General features: G+C 31.6%; 2 protein-coding genes across 4 annotated transcripts in view; one reads left to right on the top strand and one right to left on the bottom strand.

Moving 5' to 3' along the window:
- The window catches only part of cdc5l (CDC5 cell division cycle 5-like (S. pombe)), a 453,211-nt gene that overhangs the window by 237,541 nt on the left and 199,432 nt on the right, over positions 1–16,238 (bottom strand). The gene's annotated exons all lie outside the window — the stretch shown is intronic.
- supt3h (SPT3 homolog, SAGA and STAGA complex component) overlaps positions 1–16,238 on the top strand; it is a 267,830-nt gene that overhangs the window by 155,800 nt on the left and 95,792 nt on the right. For all 3 annotated transcript variants that reach the window (XM_021467143.3, XM_073927195.1, NM_001002625.1), the window contains one exon: positions 15,868–15,954. In XM_021467143.3, the coding sequence (XP_021322818.1) occupies positions 15,868–15,954 (87 nt within the window). The remainder of the gene's footprint in view (positions 1–15,867; positions 15,955–16,238) is intronic.

The following is a 16,238-nucleotide window of genomic DNA, read 5'->3' as shown; positions in this document are numbered from 1 at the left end:
ATAATACTATCAATATATCTAAAATATAAGGAGCTATTCATTTCTTCCTGACAGGAAACCAATGCCAGATCATCAGCATATTTTATGAGTGTGAGATTGTCATCAATATTGCACTGCAGTTCATTAATATATATAGAAAATAAAAGAGGTGATAGTACACATCCCTGAGGTACCCCTATATTTAAAACAGAGCAGTCAGACATAGCATGATTAACACAGACACGTAGTGGTCGGTTTTTTAAAAACTCTCTGATCCATATAATCAACCAGTTACTTACTCCTAAATTATATGTAATGTAATGTAATGTGTATTTATATAGCGCATTTATTGTGTATGGCAATACACCCAAAGCGCTTCACAATCATGAGGTGGGTCTCTCCACACCACCACCAGTGTGCAGCATCCACTTGGATGATGCGACGGCTGCCACAGGACAACGGCGCCAGTGCGCTCACCACACACCAGCGATTGGTGGAGTGGAGAGACAGTGATAGAGCCAATTCGGTGGAGAGGGGATGATTGGGAGGCCATGATCGTAAGGGCCGATAGAGGGACTTTGGCCAGGACACCGGGGTTACACCCCTGCTCTTTCACAAGAAGTGCCTTGGGATTTTTAATGACCACAGAGAGTCAGGACCTCGGTTTAACGTCTCATCCGAAAGACGGCGCCCACTGACAGTCTAGTGTCCCCTTCACTTTTACTGGGGCATTAGGACTCACACAGACCACAGGTTGAGCGCCCCCTGCAGGCCTCACTAACACCACTTCCAACAGCAACCTAGTGTTCCCTAGTGGTCTACCATCCAGGTACTGACCAGGCTCAGCCCTGCTTAGCTTCAGTGAGTAACCGGCTGCAGGGTGACATGGCTGTGGCCATATAAAGACGTTCTAAAAGAAGATTAGGTTGAACAGTATTAAAAGCAGCTGAGAAATCCATAAAAAGTATTCTAACATACGTATTTGGCCTGTCTAGATGATGTTGAACTTTGTTCAAGAGAGTAAGAGAGGCATCCACAGTGCTCCTGTTGGCCCTATAAGCAAACTGCAAACTAATATGTTATTTCAGCTACGTATTACATAGTATTGGCCTACGTGTATTTTTATTTTATTTTTGTGCATTCAGCACAAACTGCTACATTAATATGTTAGACATATCGATGTACATACTAGGGTTTCTTAGAGAAAAAAAAACAATATTTGGTTAGTAGCTTTTGGAGAAAAAAATGTAGCTGAAAAAAGGTTCAAAAAACCAAACTGAATGCGCCTGAACAAGACTTTTAAGTAACCAGTCTTGTAGGCTAGAATATTTTTGTAACGTTCCCTTGAAGAACGTATTTTGGATAAGTGTTTGCGTTCGTTTGTATGTGGGTGTGTCGTTTCATGCATGTGTTACAGGTACGAACGGCATTGGAGGATCTGCATTTTGTGCTGATGACGTTGGCCGCTGACGTTGGGTTTGCGCCACCAATCGCTGGTTGGCGTAGCGTTTAAAAGCCGAGCCCAAACTGCAATGGCGATCTCTCTCTCTCTCTCTCTGTCTCTTTCCTTCTCGCCACTTCTCGCTCTTATTCTTTCTGTGGATCTCTGTGAGGACAGTCTCTCTTGCGAGGGCTAGTCTGGGAGAATGTGTTTTGCTTGTTTAATGATCTTGTCTAAAGTTTGCGATTTAATAATGCAATATATTTGCTTGTGAACTTGTCCAGTAACTGACATGTTTGAGTGATGCCTCGGAGAGGTGTAGGAGTGAGTAAGTCGCGCGATGTACAGTACATATACAACACTCAGATTGATGTTTTGTATTAGTTCATTAGGTTCAGGAGAATGTGCTGTTTTCTGTATGTTTTGTTTTTAGTTAGAGCAGTTTAGTTCTAACTAAAAACAAAACCAGTGATTTGTGGAGCAAACCCAGCATCAGCGGCCAAAGTTATCAGCACGAAATGCAGATCCTCCAATGCCGTTCGTACCTGTAACACATGCATGAAACGACAAAAAAATAAATAAAAATAAGGTCAAGAATCTTGGTGTGACTCTTGAGTCAGATCTGACTTTCAAAAGTCATGTCAAAGCAGTCAGTAAATCAGCATACTATCATCTCAAAAACATAGCAAGAATCAGATGCTTTGTTTTTAGTGAAGATTTAGAGAAACTTGTTCATGCTTTTATCAGCAGCAGGGTGGATTACTGTAATGGACTCCTCACTGGTCTTCCTAAAAAGACAGTCAGACAGTTGCAGCTCATCCAGAACGCTGCAGCCAGAATTCTAACCAGAACCAGAAAATCAGAGCACAACACACCTGTCCTCAGGTCTTTACACTGGCTGCCAGTTACATTCAGAATAGATTTTAAAGTATTATTACTGGTCTATAAATCACTAAATGGCCAAGGACCTCAATACATCACAGATATGCTCACTGAATACAAACCCAACAGATCACTCAGATCATTAGGATCATATAAACTAGAAGTTCTAAGAGTTCAGTCAAAGCAGGGTGAATCAGCTTTTAGCCACTATGCCCCTCACTGCTGGAATCAGCTTCCAGAAATGATCAGATGTGCTCCAACATTAGGCACATTCAAATCAAGACTGAACACACATCTGTTTAGCTGTGCCTTTACTGAATGAGCACTGTGCTGCGTCCGACAGATTGCACTATCATGTTTTTCTCTTCTTCTTCATTCTTTTATATCACATTTTACCTGTTTTTATGTTTTGTTTTTACGCATTTTTATTATTTGTTTTTATTTTTATTTTACTTGTTTCTTTTATTCTTGTTTATGTAAAGCACTTTGAATTGCCACTGTGTATGAAATGTGCTATATAAATAAACTTGCCTTGCCTTGCCTAGTTAAGACGTTTGGTACATTGAAGATGTTTCTTTTCATGCTTTTCTTTTCATATTTAGTTTAGTTTGGCGAAAACAGTTACTGAGTTTTGTTATATTTATTTCTTTGATTTAGGCACATTCAACTACTTCATCTCCCCCCAGGTAATTCATTATTTAATCATTGTAAATATTTTTCTTTCACTGTATAATACATTTTCACTGGTTTCATTGGATGTATGGGCAATAAATAATTGCAGTGATATTTGGTTTTTAGTTTCTTTCTCCATCCGCTTGTCACACATTAAACTATTGTATGTTATGTCATTTACTCCTAGTTTAATATTAACATCAAAAAGGACATAACAGTTTTCTTCACCATTATGTGAAAATTATTCTGTTCTCTCACTTAAAGAAAACATTACAATGATTTACATTCAGAATACTGTATGCGCAGAAGTGACAATGGTCATGAATAATTCACACATCGAGAGACAAAAGACACTCCCCCGCTGGCTAATGTTCACCCAACAAGGGCATTGTAAAGCAATGTCCAGCTGCAAAGGCTAGCCCAACCAAAATGCGTGCTGCATTATGATCATGTGACTACTATGAGTAAACGATGTATGTGCACTAATACAGCATGCACAAAAATATATTTAAAATGGTATAAAACGTGTTTGCAAAACTTTTGTAGTAAAAACTTTCTTGTGCATTAAGAAGTAGCATATAAACGTTATCTGACTAACATCTAGCAGCTAAATGTGTCTGGAAAAATATTCAACGACTTTTATTTTCATAAACCGCGCGGACGTAAATGCGTCTGACTGTTCTGATTGGCTAAAGTAGACGTCTCACATCAGCGTGTTCTAGACATGCACGCACTCTTTCCGGCAATCTTCCTTCTGCATTCACACAGCGCAGCATTCTGGTAAATTACCGGTAATGTTACAACTTCTCTTTCCGGAAAACAGACGGAATGAATTTAGCGGTATTTTCAAAAAGGGCCTGTTCACACATACAGACCTTTCCAGAGAATTGCCGGTAAATTTCTGGAAAGGTCTGTATGTTGAAAAGGGTTATTGACCTGATATGTAAATCACCCGTGCTTGATGCTATAAACCCACCATTGGAATTTCTCTAAGTTTTTCCAGAAATATAAAGTGTTGATAAGAAAGTGTCTGGTACATACGGAGAGTAGAGTGCGTGTCCTACTGGTGGTTTGTCAAACCCACATGAAGCACTCTCAGAATCGCTTAATGTTTTTCAAAAAGTATAGGTGCTTATATAAAAGTGTCAGGTGCATACGGAGATGGAAAGAGTGTGACTTGGGTTGATTGTAGTATGTTCATCTGTTTAATCGTCATTTGGATGAATGTGTGGGCCAGAAATGAGCTGCAGTTTAGGAATGGGAAAGTTCAAACAACAATGAAAATGGTCTGGTAATTCAATCACCCTCAGGCTGTTCAAGATATTCAACATGACTTTGCTAGTAAACTGAAGATTAAAGAACACTTTAGCTGAAATTGTGGTCCTGCTTAAAACACAAGTCAATGGCAAAATGATTACCTGTGCATTCTTGTGATACATTGAAGATTTAAGAAGCAAAATACAAGAAACAAATTAGTATTCCCCATAATAAAATGAAAGCATTTTAAAATGAAAACAGACTATAATGTGAACGGCATCTAATTTAACAGCTAATGTTCATTCTTGTGTGTGTGAACTGTCCCTTTGGTGCCTTTATTTATGTAAGTTCTTGATGATAAATGAGCAAAAATCCCCACAGATGTGCAGTGAAGGACCCGAGGCGTATCTAGAGACCAGAAATAGTTCTTGATGTAGATGGGAAACACTTATTTTATTTCTTTCTGGAACTCTGAGTATCGGCAAACATTGATAAAGTCTGCTGTTAAACATCAGCATTAAACCGCAGAACACAAGCAAAACATGCTGTGTTGTTGAGCTGTACGGGAGATAAGGCTGAACGCCACGTTAGTGTTTGTCACTAATTGTTCCTGACTGTTTTCCCCCTGATTTCTGGCTGTTATGAAGCGAGACAGATGCTTTGAGGAATCCTATTAACAGGTCATTTATTTATTTATTTATTTATTTATTTATTTATTTATTTATTTGTTTATGTATTTATTTATTTACTTACTTATTTACTTATATATTTATTTTTATTATTATTAACATTATTATTATCATCATATAATTATTTTATTATTTATTTACTTATTATTATTGTTGTTGTTGTTGTTGTATTATTATTTTATAATTTTTTATTATTTTATTAATTTATTTAATAATTATTATTTGTTTATTTATTTTTATTTAATTATTATTATTATTATTATTATTATTATTATTATTATTATTATTATTATTATTATTTTGAGCATTTTTACAATTTTATTTATTTCATTATTATTATTAATATTATTAATATTATTAATACTATTATTATTATTATTTTATTATTACTTATCTATTTAATCCTTATTAAATTTTTTTTTATTATTACTATTATTATTATTTTATTTTTATTATTTTATTAGTATTTATTTATGTATTATTATTATTATTATTATTATTATTATTATTATTATTATTATATTAATATTTATTTGTATTGTTTTATTGTTATTAACATTATTATTATCATCATATAATTATTTTATTATTTATTTATTTATTATTATTATTGTTGTTGTTGTATTATTATTTTATTAATTTTTATTATTTTATTAATTTATTTAATAATTATTATTTGTTTATTTATTATTATTTTTTTATTATTATTATTATTATTATTATTATTTTAGCATTTTTATAATTTTATTTATTTCATTATTATTATTATTATTATTACTATTATTATTATTATTATTTTATTACTTATTTGTTTAATCCTAATTATTATTATTATTGTTTTTATTTATTCATTCATTTTATTTGAATTTATTTTTTATTTATTTTTTGCTTTAGTAACAAGAACCAGCATGTACAGTTTCATGAATGTCTTTTTGTTGACATGTACAATGTTTTTTTGGAATTATTTATTGAGACTGTCATTTATTGTTATAATCTTTAATTAAAACTACAAACAAATGACAAGTTATCTTTTCCATCAAACATTAAAGTTAACAGAAATCTTATCAATGCAAAAATGTTTTATTTCAGCCAGTCATCTAGGCATTTTCAATGTTTGTTTACATAACACAAAACTAAACCTAGCGGTGACACGGTGGCTCAGTGGTCAGCACCGTCACCTCACCCCTGATGACCCCTGATGAATAAAGAGATTAAGCTAAAGGAAAGTAAATGAATAAATGAAACCTAAATCTAAATAATCTAAAATCAAATCTGCATATTTTTTATGCATAACCTTAACTAAAATTAGAGTGTTTTTTTTTTATTATCTCTGCATTATAATAATAGTAAATAAATATTTTCATTGTATATAAATGCCTCTTTTTTCCCCCTCATTTTAAATTTCCTGTTTTTTGCAATACGAAGGTAGTAAAATCAAGAACAATCAAGAACATGAGTCAAGAACATGAGTAAAATGTTCTTGATTGTTTTTTTCTGATCAGGTTTTAGTGTGATTTACTGACAATTGAGGGAATCACATGATCAAATGTTAAACATCTTTTTAGAAGTATTTATCAAGGCTGTTGTCTATTGTTATTATTGCTATTCAAAACTAAAAACAAACTAATATTAAATTAATTTTTGAGTCAAATATTACAGTTACCTGAAATGCAATAAAATACAAAATGTTGTTTATTTCAACTGTTCATGCAGTATCAACATTTTAAATTAAATTAAATTAAATTAAATTAAATTATTAATTCATTTTCTTGTCGGCTTAGTCCCTTTATTAATCCGGGTTCGCCACACCGGAATGAACCGCCAACTTATCCAGCACTTTTTTACTTAGCGGATGCCCTTCCAGCCGCAACCCATCTCTGGGAAAAATCCACACACACACACACACACACACACACACACACATGTATTGTTTATTTTTTTTATACTTACTTCGAAGCCTCAGCGCACAACGTCACATCACTACTGTCCTGCATGCAGGTTTGGCTGTTTGGAGATTCCGCAGAATGTAAGTAGGACAGTATTGGTTGTTTATTAGTTTAAATCCTGAAAAAAATAACTTATGTGTTTGCAACACAGTCTGGTTTGATTTATTTTGAACGTTAAACCAAACAACAAAATGTTAAGTTAAATAAAATAAATAAACAAATAGCAAAAATGATTTTGCAGAAAGAAATGGGTCATTTCTAATCACACTAAACAGTCTCCACACAAACAGTACATTTGATGTTTTTCAGCGGCATCTAAATGGTGTGTATAGTGGAAACGGTTTGTGTGAATTAATGCATGCTTACTAGCTTGCCTACATAAAAGTCATAAGCCCCTTTCACACATACAGACCTTTCCGGAAATTTACCGACAATTTTCTGGAAAGGTTGTATGTGTGAACAGGCCCTTTTTGAAAATACCGCTAAATTAGTTCCTGCTGTTTTCCGGTAAGAGAATTTGTAACATTACCGGTAATTTACCAGAATGCTGCGCTGTGTGAACGCAGAAGGAAGATTGCCGTAAAGAGCGCGTGCATGTCTAGAACGTGTTGACGTGAGACGCCGGCTTTAGCCAATCACAACAGTCAGACGCATTCACGTTCGTGTGGTTTATAAGGATAAAAGCCTTTGAATATTTTTCAAGACACATTTAGCTGCTAGATATTAGTCAGATAACGTTTCTATGTTCATCTTAATGCCAACTGTGTAAATAATTATCCATAAGATGCTAAGGATAAGCCATTGTTTGTTTATCTTCAAGCTTTGCTTTCAGTTGCTTGACACGTCGCGTTCACAGTTATTGGTCATGTCGCGTGTGCCCGTGAAGCAGCTGGTGAGCGCCAGCACACACACATATCATGTACATCTCGACATGCGAAAGTGTTTCTCTATATGTTTTCATCGAAGTTGTTCACAATACTGATCCATACACAATTTGTGTTGTAGTCAAATGTTTACAAATACAAGCGCAGCCGTTTAGAGCTCATTTCTGGTTAAAGATGTCAGAATTTACCGCTATTATGGATTGGATGTTTGAATGCTCTTTTCCGGAGAAATCCGTAATGTCCTCACCTGTGTGAACAGCACTTTTTTTTTTTTTTTTTTATTATCTACGGGTAAAGTCGTTTTGTAAATTTACCGGTTATTTAGTGGTATCACTGTGTAAAAACTGCGATAGTCACAGCCTATCTGTGACTGATCTATTTATTTTCTACATTTAGTTTTTTTTTTCTCCAAGTTTTCGAGGTTTTAATGTGATCCTGACAGGTTTCGTGTGATTATCATGTCTAACACACGTGTTTCTCCGCTCTGTGTCATGACGTCTTCATTCTTCACGTTAAATTTTCAGCTGAAATCTGTTCGGTGGCTTCTGATTTTTGTCGTCTTATTTCTTTTGGTGTAGGAAACGCTGTAATTGATCTCCACAAGGACGGCGGGAGTGAATTGTCTTCCTGTTACCTTTTCCAGTGTAATCAAATGATGTGTTTGGTTTGCGAGTGGAGGAAATGATCTTTAGCAGGCCTGTTTATTTGACTTGTGTCGCTCTGTTGCAGAAACGCTGGCCACTGTAACGTGACATGAAGCAGACACTTCACTGTGCGCCGTAATTAAAACTGATCCGTCTAATTGAGGAACAGGACCTGTGTGCTTTTCTGCAGGCCAGGAATCTGTCTCTCGCACTCCTGCTCTTTTACACTATTGCTCACATGTGTAGGACTATTTGTGTGTGTGTGTGTGTGTGTGTGTGTGTGTGTGTGTGTGTGTGTGTGTGTGTTAGCACTCAATGCGTCATATTTCTGAACTAGGTTTTGCATCATTGCATCATTTTGAAGCACAAAATATGTTTAGCACAATGTCTGAACTGCTTTTTTCCCCCCAATTCTTAATTTGTGGACTGTAAAAAAAAAAAAAAGTTTACTTGACTTTTAACCCAAGTACTGCACTTGACTGGATTTAAGTTGAGCCAACTCAAGACATTTGAGCGGATTTGTTTATTTTAATTTTAATTTTAATGTAATATATATTTTTAAATAAAATTTTTTTTTTTTGGATTTGTTTTTTATTTTATTTTGTGTTGTGTTTTGTTTTGTGTTTTTTGTATGTGTTTTGTTTTTGATTTTGGTTTTGTTTTATGTTATGTTTATGTTCTATGTTTTGTTTTTTTGTTTTTGTGTATTGTTTTGTTTTTGATTTTGGATTTGTTTTGTTTTATTTTGTTGTGTTTTGTTTTTGTGTTGTTTTGTTTTTGATTTTGTTTTATTTTGTTATGTTTTTTGTTTTTGATTTTTGTGTTGTTTTGTGTTTTTGTTTTTGATTTTGTTTTTGTTTTTTATTTTATGTTGTTTTATGTTCTATGCTTTGCTTTGTTTTTTATTTTGTTTTTAATTTTGTGTATTGTTTTGTTTTATGCTTTTGTTTTTGTTTTTTTTTGTTTTTGATTTTGTGTTTTTGTGTTTTGTTTTATGTTTTGTTTTTGGTGTTTGATTTGTTTTTATTTTGTGTGGTGTTTTGTTGTGTGTTTTTTGTGTATTGTTTTGTTTTTGATTTTGTTTTTGTTTTGTTTGTTTTATGTTTTATGCTTTTTATGTTGAATTTGTTTTATTTTGTGTTGTTTTTGGTTTTGTTTTGCTTTGTGTTGTTTAGTTTTTTTGTTTTTGTGTATTGTTTTGTTTTTGTTTTGTTGTATGTTTTATGCTTTTTGTTTTTTTGTTTTGTTTTTGGATTTGTTTTGTTTTTGATTTTGTGTTTTTTAATGTATTTATTTTTTTTTTGTTTTTGTTTTTTTATGTTTTATGCTTTTTGTTTTGTGAAATGTTTCTCATTTGCTTTATATTTGATGCACTTGGGCTCAACCACTCTCACTGGCAGAGCTGTAAGAAAAACTAAATGCTATTGGCTGTTTTATAAAAAGGTTACATTGCCCCAGCCTCTCATCTTTTGGTTGACATTACGTCAAACATCGAATAAAAAAATGCACATTTCAAAGCACCTCGCAGAACCTTTATAAAAAAAACAAGCAGGCTTTTTCCAGCTGTCAATCAAACGATCATTGGCTCCTCCCTCCTCGTCTTGTTGACACTCAGATTCACTCTGCTGTTTTTTTATTCTTCTTCTTCATAAACAATAATGTGGAGATGAGTAAAAACAGTCTGGCTCTTATGAATGCAGTTTGATAAGTCAGGCATCTGAGAAATGGTAAAACAGTCCTTCAGTGCTGCTGTAAACAGCGGCTGAAAAAAGCTCACAGTGTTCATCAGTGTCTGAAACAACCAGCTCTGATCAACCTGTGAAATTACAGCAATTACTCAAATTCATCTGAAAGTTCGCAGAAGACAGTTTTGCGATCCAGGGATTTGCAAACGGTATGGAAAAAAGCTTGCTTTAAGCCTGAAAAGAGCCGTACTATGAAACTTTTAAGGGATTATGGGTATTTTCTTTTTTCCTTTTTGGGCCAAATTCAATCAAAACTTTCCTTAAAAAATGTGTTTGAATGGGAAGCATTATTAAGGGGGGAAAATATGGAGTTTAAAATGTGTTTTTGTTCGTTGTGCAGATCATAAAAGCTTGTAAATGTATTTAATCGTGCTGTATTCTACAGATTGTATCCAAATATGAGATTGCTTTACAATAAGGACGCATTATTTAAAGAAATAGTCAATGTTTGATTTGATTATTTTTTTCAATTTTATCAGTATTTTGTTTAAATCTTCATTTTAGGTTGATTATATTTTTATATACACTGACCTGCCTCTTTATTAGGTACACCTGTCCAACTGCTTATTCATGCAAACTTCTCATCAGCGTGTACACATGGTCTAGAGGATCTGCTGCAGTTCAAATATGCAGTGAGCAGCAGTTCTGTGGGCGCAAATGCCTTGTTGATGCCAGAGGTCAGAGGAGAATGGCCAGACTGGCTCCAGCTGATAGAAAGGTAACAGAAACTCAAATAACCACTTGAACAACCGAGGTCTGCAGAAGAGCATCTCTGAACACACAACACGTCCAACCTTGAGGCAGATGTGCTACAGCAACAGAAGACCATACTGGTCACCAGAGCTCAATCCAATAGAGCACTTTTGGGATGCGGTGGAACGGAAGATTGGCATCATGGATGTGCATCCGACAAATCTGCAGCAACTGCGTGATGCTATCATGTCAATATGGAGCAAAATCTCTGAGGAATATTTCCAGTTTCTTGTTGAATCTCTGCCATGAAGGATCAAAGCAGTTCTGAAGGCAAAAGGCGGTCCAACCTGGTACTAGTAAGGTGTACCTAATAAAGTGGCCAGTGAGTGTATACCGTTATTTGAGGTCGGTGAATAATTAAACTAGAATTAATCTAGAATGGCAACTATATCAACTATATCTGTCAGTCTCTCCGTCTGTCTGTATTCCGTCCTTCCGTCTGTCTGTCTGTCTGTCTGTCTGTCTGTCTGCCTGTCCGTCCGTCCGTCCGTCCGTCCGTCCGCCCGTCTGTATGTCTGTCTGTCTGTCTGCCTGCCTGCCTGCCTGCCTGTCCGTCTGTCTGTCCGTCCGTCTGCCTGTCTGTCTGTCTGTTTCTCTCTCTCTCTCTCTGTGTGTGTGTGTGTGTGTGTGTGTGTGTGTGTGTGTGTGTGTGTGTGTGTGTGTGTGTGTGTGTGTGTGTGTGTGTGTGTGTGTGTGTGTGTGTGTGTGTGTGTGTGTGTGTGTGTGTGTTTGTTTGTGGGTGTGTGTGTGTGTGTGGTCTCTCTGCACTCCTCCTCAAGTAAATATATTTGTGAGCAGTGAGTGTTGACATTTGGCCAGATCTGCTGAAGGTGGATGAAGTTTTTAGCTCCTGATGAAGAATATGAACTTTTTCTGCAGTGGATGTGTTTCAGTCGTCTCTTCTCTGAGTTTCATTGGAGATTTCAAAATTCCTTCAGTCACTTTACCAACAAGAGCTCTTTATTCACAGCAGCGCACTATTAGAGTCATAGATATAAGTCATAGATTATAAGTCAGATTATATTCATAGAGAGATGTGTAGAGAGAGAGCGCACATCAAAGCATGTTCTTTTTTGGAGCAAATCTAATAAAACGTGACGCCATTTTGGTTTATATCATCAAAAACCGTCGGGGATATTCAGAATAAGAATCACACAATTTAAGTCTCCGTTGTAGGATCACAGTTTGTCCTCAAAAAGCGCATTCATTATCATTTAAAATTATTATACTTTGCCATTATCTTTCAAACCACTTGATTATTTTTTTTTTTACTTCATTTCAGTTTATTTTTGCATTGATACACTCATAAAAATATATATATTTAAGTAAATTAAAAAAATTTTATATGCATTTTTGTTTAGATTTTTATTTTAGTTTTATCCTTTGTTAATGTTTAAAAAATAATTATATTTATTTTTATTTGATATTAATTTTTTTTTTAAATATTTTATTGTAATTAGAATTTTTATTATATATATATATATATATATAAATATATAATATATATAAGTTTTACATGTTTATTTAATTTAATATCTTTTTATATTTTATTTTTATATTTTATTTAAATTTTATTTTTGTATATTTTATTTTATATCTATCAATCTATCTATCTATCTATTTCTCTCTCTCTCTCTCTCTCTCTCTCTCTCTCTCTCTATATATATATATATATATATATATATATATATATATATATATATATATTGAGTTTTACATTTTATTTAATTTTATTATATATATTTATATATATTTTTTTTATTTTTTTATATTTAATTTTATTTTTATATTTAATTTATTTGTTTTACATTTTATTTAATTTAATATATTTAATATTTTATTTTATTTTTACATTTTATTTTAATTCAAATTTTTTATATTTTATTTTATTTTTATTTTTCATTTTTTTAGTTTTACACTTTATTTATTTTATTTTATTTTATTTTATTTTATTTTATATCTTTTTATTAGGCCCAGGGTTTATATAGGCCCAGGGTCAATTGCTTTATTCAACTATAAATATTTTTTATCCCTCCACATTTAATGATGCCTTGCAGCATTTATTTAATAATTTATTTATTTCAGTAATTCACATTAGTGACATTTAGTACATGTTGCCTTGTTGGTACACATTTTTAACACTGATTTATCTCATTGTACTTCATTCTCATAGTAAAGTGTATTCCAAGTAACGTTTTAAAGATTAAACCTAACCTAGAGTAATGAAATCTCACTCTTTTTGTGTGAGTTTGGTTTGTTCTCCTATACGTCACAGATCATTAGTTGTGGATTTGTGTGTTAAACAGCACTTTTCACATACACTTCCAAAAGCAATTTAACACAGAACAGTGATGTTAAACTCAATCCTACATCCTTTTGTAACAGCAACAGGTTTAAAAATACCATTAAGTTAAAACGGCGCTCCTTCCCTGAGACTTCGCATAATTGTAGAGTGTTCATGGATATGTTGATTTACATAAGAACAGCTATCATTTCCAGCATGATGAATGTGCTGTTTCTCCTCGTCTGGCAACATAGTCAAATTATAGCACTTCAGCAGACAGATTTCATTACAGATTTTTTAGTCTTTCTCCAGCTTGAAGATTTAGTTGCGCATGATTTAGACATTATTTTCATGCACTGGCTGATAAAAAGGTCAAAATGATTATGTGTCTTTAATCTGTACATTAAACCAGAACAACAGAAAAACACACTTTAACAGGTCATTCATCTTATTTCCATCTGATATTTTCATATCCAGAGTTCCAGACCATTGTTAAGGAGGTGTTTTACTTGGCAATCAGCAGCAATGTATATATCCTTTATTTATTTTTTAAAGCTAGCATTATTATTTTAGTTTTAGGAATCATTTATTAAATATCAGCTATGAAAAATAAAAATATAAATGTAATTTGTCTTTTGATTGTAGTAGATTGGCAGTTCATTCTGCTGTGGTGACACCGGATTAATGAAGGGACTAAGCCGAAAATAAAATAAATGAATGATATATATACATAATACATATACATAATATGTATATAATTTATTATTACTATTATTATTGTAGTTGTTGTTATCATTATTATTAATGCTATGACTAATAATAATACAAATCATAATTATATAATTGTTTCCTGAATTATTATTAGTAGTAGTATTTGTCACTGATTGTTCTTGACTGTTTTTCCCTTGATTTCGGGCTGTTATGAAGCGAGACAGACAGTGTTGGGGAATCATATTACCAGGTCACCTTTTATTATTATTATTATTATTATTATTACGCTACTACTAATAATAATAAAAAATAATAATTATATAATTAATTCCTGAATTATTATTATTATTATTCATCATATTATTATTATAATTATTATATTATATAATTTTAAAATGTATTAAATTTATTATTATTTTTTATTGCTATTACTAATAATAATACATGTAATAATTATATAATTATTACCTGAATTATTATTATTATTATTATTATTATTATTATTATTATTATTATTAATGCTACTACTACTACTAATAAAAAATAATAATTATATAATTGATTCCTGAAGTATTATTATTATTATTATTCAACTTATTATTATTATTATTATTATTATTATTATTATTATTATTATTATTATTATTATTATTCAGTTATTAAATATAATACTATTAAAATGTATTAAATTTATAATAATAATTATTATTATTATTATTATTATTATTATTATTATTGCTATTACTAATAATAATACATGTAATAATTATATAATTATTACCTGAATTATTATTATTGTTATTATTATTAAATAATATGAATATAATTTGTTGTTGTTATTATTATTATTATTATTATTATTATTATTATTATTATTATTATTATTATTATTATTATTATTATTATTATTATTGCTACTACTACTACTACTAATAATAATAATAATAATTATATAATTGTTTTTTGAAATACTACTACTAATAATATTTTTTAGTTATTAAAATATAATAATAATAATAATAATATTATTAGTAAAAACAATAATAATAATAACAATAATGATTATTATTATCATTATTATTATCATCATCATCATCATCATCATCATCATTATTATTATTATTGTTATTTCTTATTATTAAAATATAATAATATTGATAATAATATATATGTACTTTATTATTGTTATTGTTATTAATATTAACACATTATTAATAATAATTATATAATTGTTTCCTAAAACAATAATATGATTTTTATTAGTTATTATAATAATAATAACAACAACAATAATACTAATTGAATATTGATGGATATTAGACATATATTATTATTATTATTATTATTATTATTATTATTGATGGATATTAGACATATATTATTATTATTATTATTATTATTATTATTATTATTGATGGATATTATTATTATTATTATTATTATTATTATTATTATTAATAATGTTATTGCTGTTTTTACTATGAAGAAATATCAGGAAACAGAAATATATATAATTAAAAATGGTTTATTATTATAAATTTAATGAATATGAGAGAAATGATGGTCTTGTTGATCTTTAAACCAAACCAAGAAAGCAGAAAAACACGCGTCCATGCAGTGATTCATGCTGTTGTCATCTGAATGTTTTTCATATCCAGATCAGCCCATCACATGGTATTTTGCTGCGGCCGGATCATTTTTATCTGTGTTTTGATGCGTTTCTCTGTGTTTACATCACACACAAGGACGTTTGCTGCTTTATTTGAGTGTTCAGAACAGAAACAGCAAAGTTCAAAATTATTGCTATAAGAAACTATTGATGCTCAAAAATGACTCCTGTGCTCAAAATAAACCCTTATCGCTTTTCTCAAGGTCTGTGTGTGCTGCTGTGTATGTGTGTGATTATAATAGCCTCTCCTGTCTGCAGTTGTGAGACTCTGATTGTGTTGTTGTGTGATTGTGTGTGTGTGTGTGTTTCAGCTTCATCAAGCTGCAGAAGTGGCTCTCCTGAGAGGAGCTCGGGTCATTTCACCAGAGGAGATCATCTTCCTGATGAGGAAAGACAAGGTTAATGCACACAAACATGAGACGCTGCACAAATCATCATATAAAATGCTACAGTATATCCATCACTGACAAGAATTCATTGTTTGTAAATCCAAAATCAAACCAAAAAGTGCTTCAGGAGTAGTTAATGTGTCAGTGCTCTTTGGATAAGGGATTCAAAAAGATAAACCACGAAGTCATAAATCCAAGGAACACAAAAAGTAAGTGAAACATTTTTAAAAGCCTGTGCTATTCTTTGAAAAACATATACATGACTGTATATATACATGAAGCTAGTATGCTGC

This window comes from Danio rerio, chromosome 17, assembly GCF_049306965.1.
Source record: "Danio rerio strain Tuebingen ecotype United States chromosome 17, GRCz12tu, whole genome shotgun sequence".
NCBI classification, from domain to species: domain Eukaryota; kingdom Metazoa; phylum Chordata; class Actinopteri; order Cypriniformes; family Danionidae; genus Danio; species Danio rerio.
This window is presented reverse-complemented; position numbering and strand designations above follow the sequence as displayed.